Source organism: Schistocerca americana, chromosome 5, assembly GCF_021461395.2.
Source record: "Schistocerca americana isolate TAMUIC-IGC-003095 chromosome 5, iqSchAmer2.1, whole genome shotgun sequence".
Taxonomy (NCBI): domain Eukaryota; kingdom Metazoa; phylum Arthropoda; class Insecta; order Orthoptera; family Acrididae; genus Schistocerca; species Schistocerca americana.
In genome coordinates this window covers 30,670,109-30,687,355 of record NC_060123.1, presented here as the reverse complement: position 1 = coordinate 30,687,355, position 17,247 = coordinate 30,670,109, and the positions used below count along the sequence as shown (strand labels likewise).

At 41.7% G+C, this 17,247-nt stretch overlaps 1 protein-coding gene across 1 annotated transcript; it reads left to right on the top strand.

Annotated features, from left to right (window-relative positions):
- The first annotated feature begins 2,579 nt into the window (after positions 1-2,579).
- Positions 2,580-5,167, top strand: LOC124615604. The gene is made up of 2 exons (XM_047143598.1): positions 2,580-2,757; positions 4,266-5,167. The coding sequence occupies exons 1-2, from the start codon at positions 2,580-2,582 to the stop codon at positions 5,165-5,167; spliced, it is 1,080 nt and encodes a 359-aa protein (XP_046999554.1).
- Positions 5,168-17,247: the final 12,080 nt, after the last annotated feature.

The following is a 17,247-nucleotide window of genomic DNA, read 5'->3' as shown; positions in this document are numbered from 1 at the left end:
TTGAGAAAAAATTGAAAATATTCGCTCCGTTTAAAAAAAATATTTGTATATATAGAACATTTGTGGTTGAGACGGAGGACAGTGTAGCATGACGTGCCAGCTTTCTTAGAGCAATGAGAAAAAATGAGATAGGTTCTACGAAGCCTACAACTGTGGTATTAAACCCAATTCCGCTTATTATATTGTAAAACAATAGTTTTGTTTTAATTTCGTACGCTTCTCTATGAAGCATTAATAGCAAATGTAATACACGTTCGCGTCAGTTATTAGCTAGTAAGAAAACAGTTTTATTTTATTTTATTTTACTTTTTTTTCATTTCCTACAGAATATATTCCTACAGAATATATTAAAAGCGAAGGAACATTGTTTCCTATATGTGCAGCTGCATTGTTTGACCGTAAAAGAAGTTTTTTTATTTCCCTTTTGTTCATTACGATTCTTTGTCTGTAGAATAATATGTTACCAGCACTTACATCGCTTATGTGTCATTCGAAACAACCAGTAGTAGAACATATCAACAGTTCAAATCACGCTCAGCCAAAGCGGCAGTTCTAAAGTCAAGAGGTTATACATAAATGAACAAATAAATTCGTAATATAAGTAACGTTGTGAACAGAACAATATGGGTAACAATATTTCCCAAAACCAGGCAGCGTAGACTTGGAAAAACATTCAGTCAGCGTCATTAGCTGACGACTCCCGGCGTCTTTTCATTTCGTTATGTTTTTCTTTCACTTCCAGCTTAGGTTTGTATCTGCAGCATACGGAGAGGAGATACACGAGCCAGCTCCGCACACAGCACAACAGATTAAAAACAATTTCTATATTTCCAGAATGAGATTTTCACTCTGCAGCGGAGTGTGCGCTGATATGAAACTTCCTGGCAGATTAAAACTGTGTGCCGGACCGAGAATCGAACGTTACTTATATTACGAATTTATTCGTTCATTTATGTATAACCTCAGCACTTTACAACTGCCGCTTTAGCTAAGCGTGCTGTGAACTTGCCTTTCGCGGGCAAGTACTCTACCAACTGAGCTACCCAAGCACGACTCACGCCCCGTCCTCACAAATTTACTTGCCCGCGAGAGGCAAAAGTCCCGAGTTCGAGTGTCGGTCCGGAACACAGTTTTAATCTGCCAGGAAGTTTCAGTTTCGATATGTAGCTACATTTCGTACACAGTAACGGCTAGCATAAAACGCAACAACTGTAAACTGGGTCCAGTGACTATCTAATTTACTAGAAATTTTTCAAAGTATGAGCGGTGTCGTACTTCAGTTTGAAACATGACAATATCTATCGGTCATAACGAAAAGAAAATAAGTTCATTATCAAGCTGCGACGTGTGGCCATACGACGTGGAAACATAATACGAGTATTTTCTCGCCGAATCGTTTCCTCAACATCGAATGAGAAAGAGTGCATAGCGGAGAACGCGCGCGAATCCGGAAATAGTGAAAGTGTTACTGAGAAAGTAAATACAGCGACGGATGTAGCTTTTCTTCATCTACATGAAACAATTTTTTCGACAAATCGGATGGCTTGAAATTTCGCTCCCCCTGTACCTTACAATTCGGGTTGTGTGGAGTGACTAGGATTTTTGTGGTTGGGGGTTCCCAGAGGCAACAATAAGCCTGTAACGCCACGCGTTCGACGAAGGTGACAAAAGTCGTTGGGTGGCGATAGTCACATATACAGATGGCGGTAGTATTGAGTACGCAAGGTATAAAAGGACAGTACATTGGCGGAGCCGTCATTTGTACTCAAGTGACTCAAGTGAAAAGGTTTCCGACGTTATATTGATCGCGGATTGGCGGTTGGAGCTAAACGTATGGGACATTCCATTTAGGAAATCGTTAGGGAACTCAGCATTCCGAAATACACAGTGTCAAGAATGTGCCGCGGATACCAAATCTCAGGCATTACCTCTCACCACGGACAACACAGTGGCCGATGGCCTTCACTTAACGACCAAAAGCAGCAGTATTTGCGCAGAATTGTCAGTACTTTACGTCGTCCATGTTGAACCGTTGTAAAGAACTGCGATTGTATATGACAATAAAAGTTCAAATAAAAAGTTATCTGCGTCAGTCACTCTTTTTACTTCAACCCATGACACGTTTCGAGGCTTCACACTCTAGTCTACAGGTGAAACAGTGATAGCCTCACATTTTTGGTAGCTGACGAACTGTATGGTTCTGTGCACTGGAGCAGATCGTAATTAACCCTATTACCTTTGAAAACTTATAATCTTAGCGCCATATTACGCTAACGCCGCTTTCACACTATACGGTTTTGACCGTACGGCAAAAAGCCGTACGGCTGTAGGTGTGAAGAAATGTATGGCGCCTTTCACATTATACGGCGACGGCAAAATGCCGCTGCCGTGCCGTGCTGCAGCCGTGTCTTGCCACTACAACAGACGGTCGCCGTACGGCAAGTTCGACAACAGTGGCCTACGTGACTAAGTGCATGCTTTCACACTGGACGGTTTTGAGCCGTACGGCGTCGACTAGTTCGTTGTAGTGTCGTTTTATTCATTTGTGTTTATTCTTGTTTACTGAAAAGTGTAGAAGAATGGATGAAATTGATACTGAACTTTTGATAACCTTGGTGGAAGTAAGACCTGTTCTGTGGGACAAAACTCTAGATGCGTATAGAGATCGTATTGCTACAAAGAATGCTTGGCGGGAAGTTTGCGTAGCACTGAAGCAAGATTTTGATGAGATGGAAGACAAAGATAAAAATGCGTTTGGTAAGTATTTATTTAATATATTAATATTACATTTAATACGTTTTAAACAGTTTTTATTTAACGTTATAAATTTTATTCTAAAAGTAAATCGTTTGTTTATAAGTAAATTACTGCTACCAGTCACGTTTTTTTTGTTTTGTTTATATTTTGCACGACGCGTTTCGGGAAATAATTCCCATCCTTAAGTGCGTTTTTCTCTAAGTTTTCATCATGTGTGGTGTCTTTTTATGTGTCAGGTCTTGCATTCTGTTTTCTTTACTGTAATTTATAAGAGAAACACGCACAAGACCTCACAAATAAAAAAACACTACACATAATGAAAACTTAGAGAAAAAAACGCACTTGAAGATCGGAATTATTTCCCGAAACGCGTCGTACAAAATATAAACAAAACGATTAAAAACGTGAGTGGTAGCAGTAATTTATTTATAAAGAAAACTATTTACTATACAGTCGCAGGCTTTCACAAACAATCTACAAAAAGGAAAAGGCTTGTTAATTTATATCTTTGACATCTGCCATGACACGCTTCCAGCATTTGTCATAAAATATTTACAAAGAGTGTTCCTTATGGCGTTGGCTGTCAGTCCTCCTCTTATGTTGGCATCTTGGGCTAAGTCTTCCAAACCAGTGAAGGATGTGGTGTCTTCAATTATAAATCCATCTCTCTGACGTACAAAATTGTGTAAAACAATGCAAGCTTTAACCATTTTTACTGCAAAATCTGGATGAACATTTAAAGGTCGGTGAAACAACCGCCACTTATTGGTGAGGATGCCAAAAGCACATTCCACATACCTCCTTGCTCTGCACAAACGGTAATTAAATACACGTTTCTCAACTGTCAAGTTTGTTCCCCCAAAAGGCCGGAGCAAATGCGTGTGTAGGCCAAATGCTGCGTCTCCCACGAAGAAGTAGGGTACTTTTGGACCTTCCGTACCAGGCAGACATTGGACGTCTGGAAATTCCAGGGAATTACTTTCTATTGACTTCCATAAACTGGACCGTCTGAACACTGAAGAGTCACAGTCTTTGCCATAACTTCCTACGTCGACATAAATGAACCTGTAGTTGGAATCCGCTACAGCCATCAGAACCACAGAAAAGTATTCTTTGTAATTGAAGTACATTGATCCGCTATTAAATGGGGCAGTAAGACGGATATGTTTTCCATCCACCGCTCCTAAGCAGTGGGGGAAATTAGCAGTACGTTCAAATCCAGCCGCTATTGATTCCCATACCTCTTTGGTCGGTCTTTGTATACATTCTTCCCGCAGTGATGACCAAATTGCTGTGCATACATCATTAACCACTTTACTTGCTGTAGAAATCCCAATTCTGTACTGGAAATGTAAGTCAGTGAAGGAACAACCGCTTGCCAGATACCTGAACAAAACGAAAAAAAATCAGTGACATTTAGTTTGCAGTGGACATTTTTTGTTACAGTTTTGCTTTTTTCTATACAAAATTAAAATGTTTTCATACAGTTTTGTTTTCTTTTGATGTAGGTATAGAAGTAATACGGAGGTGGACCAATCTACGAGACTCCTTTGTGAAGTCAAACATAAAAATTCAAGCTGCGAAAAAAAGTGGCTCAGCAGCAAAGAAAATGAAAAAGTATGTATATTCTGATCAGCTGCAGTTTCTAAAAAAGCTGTATGATGCTCGAGAGACGGAGGACAGTTTTCAATCGGAACGCACCGCCAGACTGGAAGAAGATATAGAAACGCAGGGCTCCGTCGAAAATACTGAGAATGTTTCTGGGCCATTTGATACAGCACCCACACAACAAACATCCAAAAGCGAGTGCCATACAAACAGAAAACATAGAAAACCTGATGCAATCGAAATGAAAATATTACGAGCTCTGGAAGAAGACAAACCTTGCAGCAAAATGTCATTTTTACTTAGTCTGAAGCCTCATCTGGAAAAATTTGATGAACAGGATTATCTTCAGTTTCAGATGGGAGTCCTCAAAGTTATAGAAAATATATATGAAAGGAGAAATATATTGACAGCTCAACCTCCTCCATTTACCCATTACACACCTCCCATGCCCTATAATAATAGATTTCAAGCTTATTCTTATTCACCTATGGAAAATGCTGCTCCAATATCCTCTTACCATACGCATCAGATTCGTCCTCCTCCAGCTGCACCAAACCCAACTACTTTTCTCGAACAACCATTACAGACTTCTCAAGGTCGCAGTTCTTATCAACGAATTAATAAAGTGCCACCACCATACCCTTCGCCTTCCACAAGTAGCCATGAAGGCCCACCATCAACAACGCAGTTCTACAACGTTTTTGCAGAGAGCCTGTCGCCACAAAGTGACAGTACAGTCAGTCCTGCTACAAACTCTTTGGTTTCAACTGCTGATATTGATATTGACTTTTCTACTTCATAATCTGAGCGTAATAAAAATGTAAAACACAAATAAATAAGTAAATAAACAGAACTAGTTTTTATGTATTAAATTACCTTAACGTGATAGCCAGCATTTGAACAGGTTGGATGCAATTGCGGAATTGTGTGTTTTGTCGTTGTAACACATCCTTTAGTTTTCTATGTAATTCGTCAAACGAGGTAATAGACATTCGGAAATAGTTAAAGAATTTATTTCCGTCGTTCCTCAAATCTTCAAAGAGTGTATAAAATAAACCCACTTCGTCTCTTCTCTGGTTAATGGGGTGTACCCACAAAAGACGACCTTTTCTTTTGCGGCGACGATGAAGCAACCACAAAGCAACAACTCGTTTACGGTTCATCTTGATACACACATTAAGCAAACTGAATAGACACCAACAACTGGTCACGTCAAAAAGCCGTGTAATGTGAAAGCAACGCAGGCACGGCTAAAACTCGTACGGCTTTTTGCCGTACGGTCAAAACCGTATAGTGTGAAAGCGGCGTAACAAGCACAACAAACAACTGGCTGCGACCAGCTAACAATGATACAACAGAATATCATTGTTAAAACTGAACAGAGTGTTTATACTCTCCAAACGGGTTGTGGGATGAAATAAAAAGAATGACTGACGCAGATAATAGATTTATTTGAACTTTTAGAGTTTTCACTGCTAACAGACAAACAATACTGCGTGAAATAACCACGGAAATCAGTGTGGGACGTACGACGAGCGTATCCGTTAGGTCAGGGCTGCGAAATTTGGCGTTAACGCAGCTCCTCTCCTGAGCCCGTCACCATATCGATAGGACCCTAGACGACTGGAAAACGTTGGCCTGGTCAGACGAGTCCCGATTTCAGTTGTTAAGAGCTGACGGTAGGGTTCGACTCCGTGAAGTCATGGACCCATGGTGCCAACAAGCCACGGTGCAAGCTAGTGGTGGCACCATAATGTTGGTGCTGTGCTTACAGGCAATGGATTGGGTCCTCTGGTCCAGCTGAAGGTATCATTGACTGGAAATACACTACTGGCCATTAAAATTGCTGCACCAAGAAGAAATGCAGAAGATAAATGGGTATTCATTGGACAAATATATTATACTAGAACTGACATGTGATTACATTTTCACGCAATTTGGGTGCATAGATCCTGAGAAATCAGTACCCAGAACAAGCACCTCTAGTCGTAAAGAAGGATCCTTTATTGTAGCATGACGTGCCAGCTTTCTTAGAGCAATGAGAAAAAATGAGATAGCGGAACAAACACTGGTAGCAGTTACTTCTGTAAAATATCTGGGAGTATGCGTGCGGAACGATTTGAAGTGGAATGATCATATAAAATTAATTGTTGGTAAGGCGGGTACCAGGTTGAGATTCATTGGGAGAGTCCTTAGAAAATGTAGTCCATCAACAAAGGAGGTGGCTTACAAAACACTCGTTCGACCTATACTTGAGTATTGCTCATCAGTGTGGGATCCGTACCAGATCGGGTTGACGGAGGAGATAGAGAAGATCCAAAGAAGAGCGGCTCGTTTCGTCACAAGGTTATTTGGTAACCATGATAGCGTTACGGAGATGTTTAACAAACTCAAGTGGCAGACTCTGCAAGAGAGGCGCTCTGCATCGCGGTGTAGCTTGCTCGCCAGGTTTCGAGAGGGTGCGTTTCTGGATGAGGTATCGAATATATTGCTTCCCCCCACTTATACCTCCCGAGGAGATCACGAATGTAAAACTAGAGAGATTAGAGCGCGCACGGAGGCTTTCAGACAGTCGTTCTTCCCGCGAACCATACGCGACTGGAACAGGAAAGGGAGGTAATGACAGTGGCACGTAAAGTGCCCTCCGCCACACACCGTAGGGTGGCTTGCGGAGTATAAATGTAGATGTAGATGTAGAATAACGGCCTTGATACGCCTGGTCAATGAGTCAAACAGAGCTTGGTTGGCGTGTACAGGTACAGCTGTCCATGCAGCTTCAACACGATACCACAGTTCATCAAGAGTAGTGACTGGCGTATTGTGACGAGCCAGTTGCTCGGCCACCATTGACCAGACGTTTTCAATTGGTGAGAGATCTGGAGAACGTGCTGGCCAGGGCAGCAGTCGAACATTTTCTGTATCCAGAAAGGTCCGTACAGGACCTGCAACATGCGGTCGTGCATTATCCTGCTGAAATGTAGGGTTTCGCAGGGATCGAATGAAGGGTAGAGCCACAGGTCGTAACACATCTGAAATGTAACGTCCACCGTTCAAAGTGCCGTCAATGCGAACAAGAGGTGACCGAGACGTGTAAACAATGGCACCCCATACCATCACGCCGGGTGATACGCCAGTATGGCGGTGCCGAATACATGCTTCCAATGCGCGTTTTCCGCAATGTTGCCAAACACGGATGCGACCATCATGATGTTGTAAACAGAACCTGGATTCATCCGAAAAAATGACGTTTTGCCATTCGTGCACCCAGGTTCGTCGTTGAGTACACCATCGCAGGCGCTCCTGTCTTTGATGCAGCGTCAAGGGCAACCGCAGCCATGGTCTCTGAGCTGATAGCCCATGCTGCTGCAAACGTCGACGAACTGTTCGTGCAGATGGTTGTTGTCTTGCAAACGTCCCCATCTGTTGACTCAGAGATCGAGACGTGGCTGCACGATTTGTTACAGCCATGCGGATAAGATGCCTCTCATTTCGATTGCTAGTGATACAAGGCCGTTGGGATCCAGCCGGCATTCCGTATTACCCTCCTGAACCCACCGATTCCATATTCTGCTAACAGTCATTGGATATCGACCAACGCGAGCAGCAATGTCTCGATGCGATAAACCGTAACCGTGATAGGCTACAATCCGACCTTTATCAAAGTCGGAAACGTGATGGTACGCATTTCTGCTCCTTACACGAGGCATCACAAGAACGTTTCACCAGGCAACGCCGGTCAACTGCTGTTTGTGTATGAAAGATCCGTTGGAAACTTTCCTCATGTCAGCACGTTGTAGGTGTCGCCACCGGTGCCATCCTTGTGTGAATGGTCTGAAAAGCTAATCATTTGCATATCACAGCATCTTCTTCCTGTCGGTTAAATTTCGCGTCTGTAGCACGTCATCTTCGTGGTGTAGCAATTTTAATGTCCAGTAATGTAGTTATGTTCGGCTACTTTGAGACCACTTACATTGACTGACTTCATGTTCGCAAACAACGATGTCACCGGGGCACAAGTTTTCGTGATTGGTGTGAAGAACGTTCTGGACAATTCGAGCGAACGTGAATCTCGTGGAACATTTATGGGACATAATGGAGAGGTGAGTTCGTACACAAAACCCTACAGCAGCAACACTTTCTCAACTATGGACGGCTACTGAGGCCGCATGGCTCAGTATCCCTTTGCAGGGGACTTCCAACGATTTGTTAGTATTGGAACAAGGGGGATACGGCACCAAAGTACCGTTATCCAAGATGGCGGCGATGACGTCATCCAAGATGGCGGCTGTGACGTCAGTCAAGATGCCGGATTTTGGCGGGAGACAGAAATTATGTGGGTGTAACTGAGGCCACTGAGAATTAGTTATAGGAACCTTGCATCAGTTTAATGTTATTTGAACTCATGAATAAGTGCTCTCTTTCTTAAATACTAAATCAAAAACATTACGCGTGTTTACGTGCCGTCAGTCAAGCTGCCTTAATAAAAACCCACGGTTGTTAACTGTATTACTTGTCTTACCGCGTTAAACTGTTAACATAAAAGTAGACGTCTCTATGAGTAGACTGTTACAGTATTTTAAATGTTTAATACGCGAAATACCTTCCCATGGTTGACTTGCAAGCTGTGGAAAGAGCACTAGAATGCGCCGGTACAGAGTATCCCAGCAAGTGGATAAAGCGACATCTGTGCGTAGAAACATGCACTACATGAACGCTGACGGCTGCGGGGTGCACGCTGTGGCCCGGAAGTTGCAGACGTGCAGGAGCACCGCACGCGTGCACAATTTCTGGCCGGCCCTGGTCTACCTGGACGTGGATGCCGACCGACCAGCGCAAACCAAAGTGTCTGCACAATTCATCCATCCGGAAATGTTTCCACACAGGTTCCACAGAAAAAAACGCACTTCCCTTGGCCCACTGTCGCCGTGCACTTTTAATGCAGTCGTTTTAATCGGCACCCTATTCCTGTGAACGCAGGTAAACCTTACCGTTATTCATTCCCTAGAGCATGCAAGCAAGAGCAGTAACTACTGTCCACCGTCTCATCATGATGTGTGAAGTCAAATCGTAATAAACATCATCTTCCCTAAGAACATGAAGTGGCGTAACACCGAATCAGAAGTGAGACTGCCCTGCAATGTCTCAAGGGCGTGGAGTTGCCACATACTCATGTGAGACGGCACATGACAGATTTTGACAGGGGCCTCACTGTGAATCTTACTTTGGTCGAACTGTGGTGGGACATTCAAATGTGACAGTGGCCCCATGTTGGACTGCTTGGAAACGTGAGGGCAGACATTCTCATCATCAAGGTTCTGGTCGACCACATCTCATCAGGCATCATGTTAATGGAGCTGTAAGGTAAGATTTCAAGTCACTGCTGTTAGTGAACCCCGACGGCACGGAGGTATGCCGCAAACATCCAGAGTCCTCATGTGTTACATCTCATATAACGGTATCGAGGTGCCATTTCGCAACAGGACAGTGCAAGATAGGAGACAAGGTAATGGCGAAAGTAAAGCTGTGAGGACAGCTCGAGTGTCGTGGTTGGGTATCTCAGTTGGTAGATCACTTGCCCGCGAAAGGCAAAGTTCCCGCTCCAGCGCACGGTTTTAATCTGCCAGGAAGTTTCGTTTTAGCGCACACTCCGTTGCAGAGTGAAAATTTCGTTCAGGACAATGATCGTCCACGCATGAAACGTGTCTCTATGGACCATTTGGACAAAATCTCCAGATCTGTCCCCAATAAAACATGTCGCAGCAGCTTGGACGTCAACTCAGTCACAGTGCCAATATCTCTGGTATTAGGCACCAGTTACAACAGTTGTGCATCAGCGTGCCTCAGGAGTGGATATGATGGCAATTCGAAACCCTTCCCAACCGAATCAATGAATGCATGAAAGCCAGGGGAGGAACAGTGTCATGCCCATGGTTGGGCTCATAATGCCCAGTTCTTTATAAATCAAAAATTTGGTTGAAACTGATCCAAGGATTTGGGAGAAGAACCCGGAATACACATACATATGTAGTATTAGTACATCATAAAAGTATCTCTCCCAGTTCACTTTCACATAGGCTGCATCAGATTGGAGAATGAAGAATGGTCATAATGCTTTTTGCAATTTGCGTAATGTGGATAGCGAAAAAATAAATGCGACAAAGATTTAAAACTTGGACCCAAAGCATGTGTGGATTCTTACGTTATCTAAAGCAAAGATTACTACTATTGCCGGCTACGAAACTTGATTTTACAACTTATCACTTAATATACATTCACAAACTCCTACTTACGTCAATTATTACGTGTTGGTTTGATTAGTTCTTCACATTCTAGCAATTTCGCAGAAATTACAACATTCTGAGTGACGAACGAGACAAAATTTTCTGCCAAATCACTCTAAAGATGATCACTGAAATATGATTAAAACGTGTATTTCTGTGGACCACTTATGTTGAAAATACGATTTACGGATCTGGTTACTTATTCTGCCAATAATAATGTAAGATCGTTCATTTGAATGAACATTCAACAAAGCAATATGAAATGAAAATGATCATGTCTTACCTGTCAGAAGATAGATGTATTTAGCTTTGTCAAGACATAATGTGAAGCATATTCAGAGAACTGTTTGCTCCCATTTTGACAAACTATGTCCCTAATTAGGTATTTAAAGATTTCAGGGACATTAAAGAATACGTAGGCACACCCAGGTGTTATATTATGGATACATGTTGCGAAATAAGTGTAAGTATCAGTGCTGAACTGCAGTTACCCATGTATTAACAGCAACATTAGCTACCAAATCTTAATGTATGAAGCTATGAATGACTATCATAACACGACACTACGTAAAGTTCTCACATTTTGAGGCTCTCGGCATCATAAGATATAGTACCTTTATACCCGCTGAGGGAAACTTCAAAACAAAAGCATGATTACTCTGGTTCAAATTATGCTTTACCATCTAAAATCTATCAATACTGGCGTCGTTCAATTGTCCTACAACCCTAAAGATGAGCCATGCAGATATCAGAACTGGTATTGTTGCATACAGCCGAAATCGAAGATATTGAGCGAGGTTCCGGAGACACGTACAATCTCTGCTAGGTTCTATATAAATATATCTGCAGATTCAGTTCCACTGTTAAACTATAACATACAAAATGTCCTTCAAATAACAGATGGTGCGTGTGATTAAGAGAGATGGCAGTGATACACTCAGAAAGGCAGTATAAAACACCACATATGTTTATCCGTTGCAAAATTCTGGAATTTATTGTACGTTTAAATGTAATTAAGTGCTTTGAACACAATAATGCCCTAGTGACAGGCAAATTTGGTTCAGTAGCTTAGATTAAATAGAAACAAATTCTGCTTTTCACGTATGATATCAGAAAAGGCATGTATTTGGCCAACTAACCCTGATTTGGACCTAGTCGACGTTCTACCGAGGGGCCGAATGCATTACGTTGTAATGGATGTAATGGAAGAGTTATCGATACATATACTTTGAAAAGTGAGCTTAAGCAATCAATCTTGACACTGTGTGTTAACCAAATGAGGAATAATATGAGATGCAACTTTAGAAGTTTCTCAAACGACGCGTTACAGGAATTGATCTGAACAAATATTCAATTAAGAAATCGAACAAAAAAATGGCTCTGAGCACTATGGGACTTAACATTTGAGGTCATCAGTCCGCTAGAACTTAGAACTACTTAAACCTAACTAACCTTACGACATCACACACATCCATGCCCGAGGCAGGATTCGAACCTGCGACCGTAGCGGTCGCACGGTTCCAGACTGAAGCACCTAGAACAGCTCGGCTACTCCGGCCGGCGAGATCGAACAAGCGCAAAATAGTTCTAAATACAGAAAAAATACTGCATTAGATGTTTCAATAAGTAAAAAACAAAAAAGTGGTTGTCTATAATTACATCTTAATGTACCACGCGTGATTTTAAAATATCTGAAAGATAGCTTGTGCAGGAGTATGAAATGAGAGACAATATGTTTAGGAGAAACAAATGGTACGCTTCCTTAACTTAACAGGTAACTGAAAAACTACCGTATTCTTAGCAAGGGAAATACGCTGATATGTCTTACGTGACCTGCAGCTGAATGTTTATCCTGTGTATGAGATTAATAACTACTAGCCAAAACAGTGAAAGTAAAATTGTTTAACTTCTTGTCGACGCCGAGGTTTCATAGGCGCCTCGATGGACTAAAGAAAAAAGCTAGCCTCAGAGTTATTTGGAAAAATGGATTTAAATTTTTGCATTGTCATTTCCAGAAATGATTGCAGTTTACAGTCGTGGAGCCAGCTGAAGGGTTTAAACTAAAAGCTTAAACGATTTCCAGGTAATCTCGAATACAGATTCCTTGGCCTTCGCTATCAGGTGGAAAATTGTAGAGCCTTCATTAATACGTCAGGCGTGCAGAAGACACGCCCGTTAATCAAAAAATATGCTGTACGAGCATTCGGAGGGATTATAGCAGGCAGATCAGAGAAGGGGAGGGTTAATTTTTTATTAATTAACTGCGGGTGCACCTTGGAACACTCTAAAATCATCAAAGTTTTTTGGTATACAAAAGAAAAATGAACTGCGGATGGAAAACTGTCCTATACCATTATCCAGCGAGGCAACAGAGCATCACTTACACAGGACACAAGGCGTTTCTATCCAACAGCTAGCTCCATCTTCTCCACTCACGATCGTGGCAATCAATCGCGATCACTGGGTAATAAGCAACACTGCGAATGGTAGACACTGGCATCTGTAACTTCGACGCTCTGTAGCGTCGGTGAATTACATGCAATGACACGGGTTCCTATTCTCAATTTGTTCCTCAAAACATCCAATGCAATCCCTCGAAGTTTGTCGCAACATTCCTGGGACGAGTAGAAGACACATCATACGTCAGTTTCAGGAGCAGTGACTGGTGTGATACTGTAAAGGACATTTTATCATAAAAATACCCCCAAACAGAGAACCGACTCGTGTGAGTAATTTCTTAAATCTGCTTTTGACGAAAAAACTGGAAATTTTCTCTTAAATTAATATAACAGAGGGAAAAAAATTCCACAAGGCTGCTATAATGTTGCTTAATAAAAGTGTTCAAATACACTTGTTCTGTAAATAAAACAGGCTTTTCCTGCTGCCACTTACTTTATTTTTCCTAGGCGCGTTTCGCCTTTTTCTCGCGCAAAGGCATCATCAGTGGGTTCTATAACGATACAGTTTAGTTATTTTTAGATTATCAAACAGTTCACGTCTTGATTTTTATGTAAAAAAGTAATTAATTACCATTTGCCGTGATCCGCGTTTCCTCTCATCTGGTATTGAGGACGCACTATCACTTTATTACCGACATATAAGCACAATTTTGAGTTCTGTTCACAATGTTTCTCTTTCTTTGGCGTACTATTATTCTTTTGTCACTCGGTATAATACTACACCACAGAAAAGAAGAAGAAAAATGGTGAACATTGTGCAAAAGGTCGGAACTCAAAAGCGTGCTTTTATACCGCTAATAAAATGGTAGTGCGACCTCCAGACCATATAGAGGAAACGCAGATCACAGAAAATAGTAAGTAATTACTGTTTTACACAAAAAATTGCGACGTGAACTGTTTGATAATCTAAAAATAATAAATCTGTACAGTTACAGAATCCACTGTGATGCCTTAGAGCACGAAAAAGGCGAAACGCGTGTGGGAAAAATAAAATAAGTGGCAGCAGGAAAAGGCGATTTTATTTACAAAACAAGCATATTTGTGCTTGCTGCGGTTGGTGGCCACGCAAAACAAATTTGTTGGTGTTCAAATATATCTTAAGAATCGTTGGAAAGGTATTCTGCTTAGGACATACGGTAAATTGTAAGTTGTATGAGAAATCAACGTGAAACATTCGGTTCTTTGATTGAAGGTATCGGGTACCAACGAATAAAAGTAGTGAATTACACGCTTTGGACGAGCGTGTGCCAACCAAAGTTGTGGGAGACTGGAAGGGCCATTCTAGGTTCAGTAGCCATTATCAATGTTACTATGAAAGGAAAGAGATCCTTATAAAAGATTTAAACAAACCTAAATCTTTATTAAATAAAAGCTAATGAGCAAACCCAGAAGCATTCAATAAATTCTAAAGTAAAATTCAATCGGCTGATGTGATGTAAGACCCTACGCAGTTTTGATGTAATGTAAAGGTAGTGAATGTGCTAACGTCATCTTTGACCGATGCCTATACTAAAGCTCTCTTTGGAGAGAGAAGATCCTTGATAAATGATAGCGCTGTCGTCAGCTTGTAAGTGGCACTCATTGACAACTATAGTCGCATAAAACAGCGGCAACACTAAGACGTTTCCATAGAAACGTAAACAAAATCCCATGACGTGAGTGACTGTAATAGAAGTACGGAGCATCTGCGTAAAAACCATTTTAACTCTCACGGTTATTCGTTGCCCCAGTGGACCGTAGGAAGCACTGGATGCAAAAACAGAACCTTTGAAGGTAAGACGTAATGTTCGCTGCGCGCTTGGCTTTCTCTGGCTTACGTAGTACAGTGGATGGTGCTAATTGAAGCGTAACGGAAGTAAGGGGTAGGAGGAAGAGGGGCGGATTTGGGTACCCTAAACTCTATGTACGATCAAAAAAATATCAGAAGTAGCAAATAAGTGACGCTTTAGCTATTTATTTTTGTTTTTGTGGTGTGATCATTATGTTCAGCATGTTGCCAAATAATTCTACGTTATGGGATTTTGTTGTTTGGTGTTATAATTCTATATATGAGTAATAATCGTTGAAAACAGCTGGTCGTTTGTAAATTATGTAAGTATCCGTGCGTCCAGTCAACCTTACTGCTGCGGTGTTTTTGGATCTTGGGTACTGCAGTTTTCCGCCCGTATCATACCCACTAGGTGGATTCAATTTTGGATTGTGCGATCTATTATCGCAAGTCTCCTTCGTACGTCAGACCAACTCTCACATGCGATTCTGTATGTGAACCTGTGAATTAACGTATAAGTATTAACGAGAATACATGTTTCACCTGTGAAAGTTTGATGAGGCGGATGTTGTTTAATTATTTGCTAGTTGCTGTTTTTGCGTTTACGACCACGTACCGCATGGCTTTAATACCAGATAAAGGAACGTCGCTGTGTATATTCTAACAGATAAGATACCAGGTTGTCTGAGGATAGAATTCCGGTAGATGACGTTTTTTCGCTATTCTTCGTTGCAAAGTCACAGACCGCTTAAATTGTTAAGATATACCGAGGACTGTGGTCCTTATATATGGAGCTGAATTCGAGAAAATGTGACCTAATATGTTTTAAAGCTTTTGGTATTGTTGTGTCGACCGGTGGCTCCAGGGTTACTGGCTCCCATCTGTTGATTGAGCTGTTTACAATACTGAGGTTCCCTGTTGCTGTACTTTTTTGCATACGGTTGATCAAGAGAGACTTGCATTTATACCTTACGTGCGCGATGTTTGGACCACCCCTCGTAGTTGAAAGTGTTAAGGCGTCATAATGAATCTCAAAAACATTCTGCTTCATGATAAACTAGCATAGCGCTCGTTGAATGTTACCTGATAATGCGACAGGTGCTGAAAGTACCTGTTCAGTTTACTTATTACCGAGATTTCTAAATTTTTATAAAAAGCTCAGCTGCTCACTGCATTATAGTTTGATGTTGGCTCAAATTTTGTTCAACATGTCTGCACAATTTAATATTGGCGTTTTGTAGGGTATTTTTTCCAGGTATAGGCCGAAGGTTTTGTGGCAGCTGTTTCGTTGATACCAGTCGTAGTGTTATACGTCACCGATGCAGCTACCGATGTGCAGTGGGGGGCTTTTCTTTTCTTTGATTGAACAACAGTTGCCACAGTAAAATAACTGATGATGTGGCCAACCATAACGGGGTCTCCCGACGATGATACCACAATACATATGTCAGAAGCCGTGCAACATTTCCTGACGTTCTGAAGTTACCACCTTTCACTAATCTCTGTATGGAGCATTGTCCTCAGCTGTATAGCTTTTTATTGCGCCGAGAAGACATATATATAACAGAATTAGCTACACATAGTTTTTCGCAGCTTTAAAAACAAGAAAAAGTGTCGTTCTGAGGGCTTCTTCTCGCTGTTTGGTTTGGTTTTCTTTGTTCAAATACTTTGGCAGCTTTACTTCAAGAAATGTGAATTTCTACATCTACATCTACATACATACTCCGGTGCGTGGCGGAGGGTACCTCGTACCACAACTAGCATCTTCTCTCCCTGTTCCACTCCCACACAGAACGAGGGAAAAATGACTGCGTATATGCTTCTGTACGAGCCCTAACCTCTCTTATATTTGTGGTCTTTCCGCGAAATGTAAGTTGGCTGCAGTAAAATTGTACGGCAGTCAGCCTCAAATGCTGGTTCTCTAAATTTCCTCAGTAGCGATTCACGAAGAGAACGCCTCCTTTCCTCTAGACACTCCCACCCGAGTTCCTGAAACATTTCCTTAACACTCGCGTGATGATCAAACCTACCAGTAACAAATCTAGTAGCCACCTCTGAATTGCTTCTATGTCCTCCCTCAATCCGAACTGATAGGGATCCCAAACGCTCAAGCAGTACTCAAGAATAGGTCGTATTAGTGTTTTATAACCGGTCTCCTTTACAGATGAACCACATCTTCCCAAAATTCTACCAATGAACCAAACACGACTATCCGCCTTCCCCACAACTGCCACTACATGCTTGTCCCACTTCATATCGCTCTGCAATGTTACGCCCAAACATTTAATCGACGTAACTGTCAAGCGCTACACAACTAATGGAGTATTCTAACATTACAGGATTCTTTTTCCTATTCATCTGCATTAATTTACAT

Bases quoted from the DNA above. Each gene is read 5' to 3' on its own strand.
- LOC124615604 (XM_047143598.1), top strand. From the start codon at position 2,580: ATGGATGAAATTGATACTGAACTTTTGATAACCTTGGTGGAAGTAAGA. The intron at 2,758-4,265 runs GTAAGTATTTAT...CTTTTGATGTAG, and splicing joins CAAAGATAAAAATGCGTTTG to GTATAGAAGTAATACGGAGG.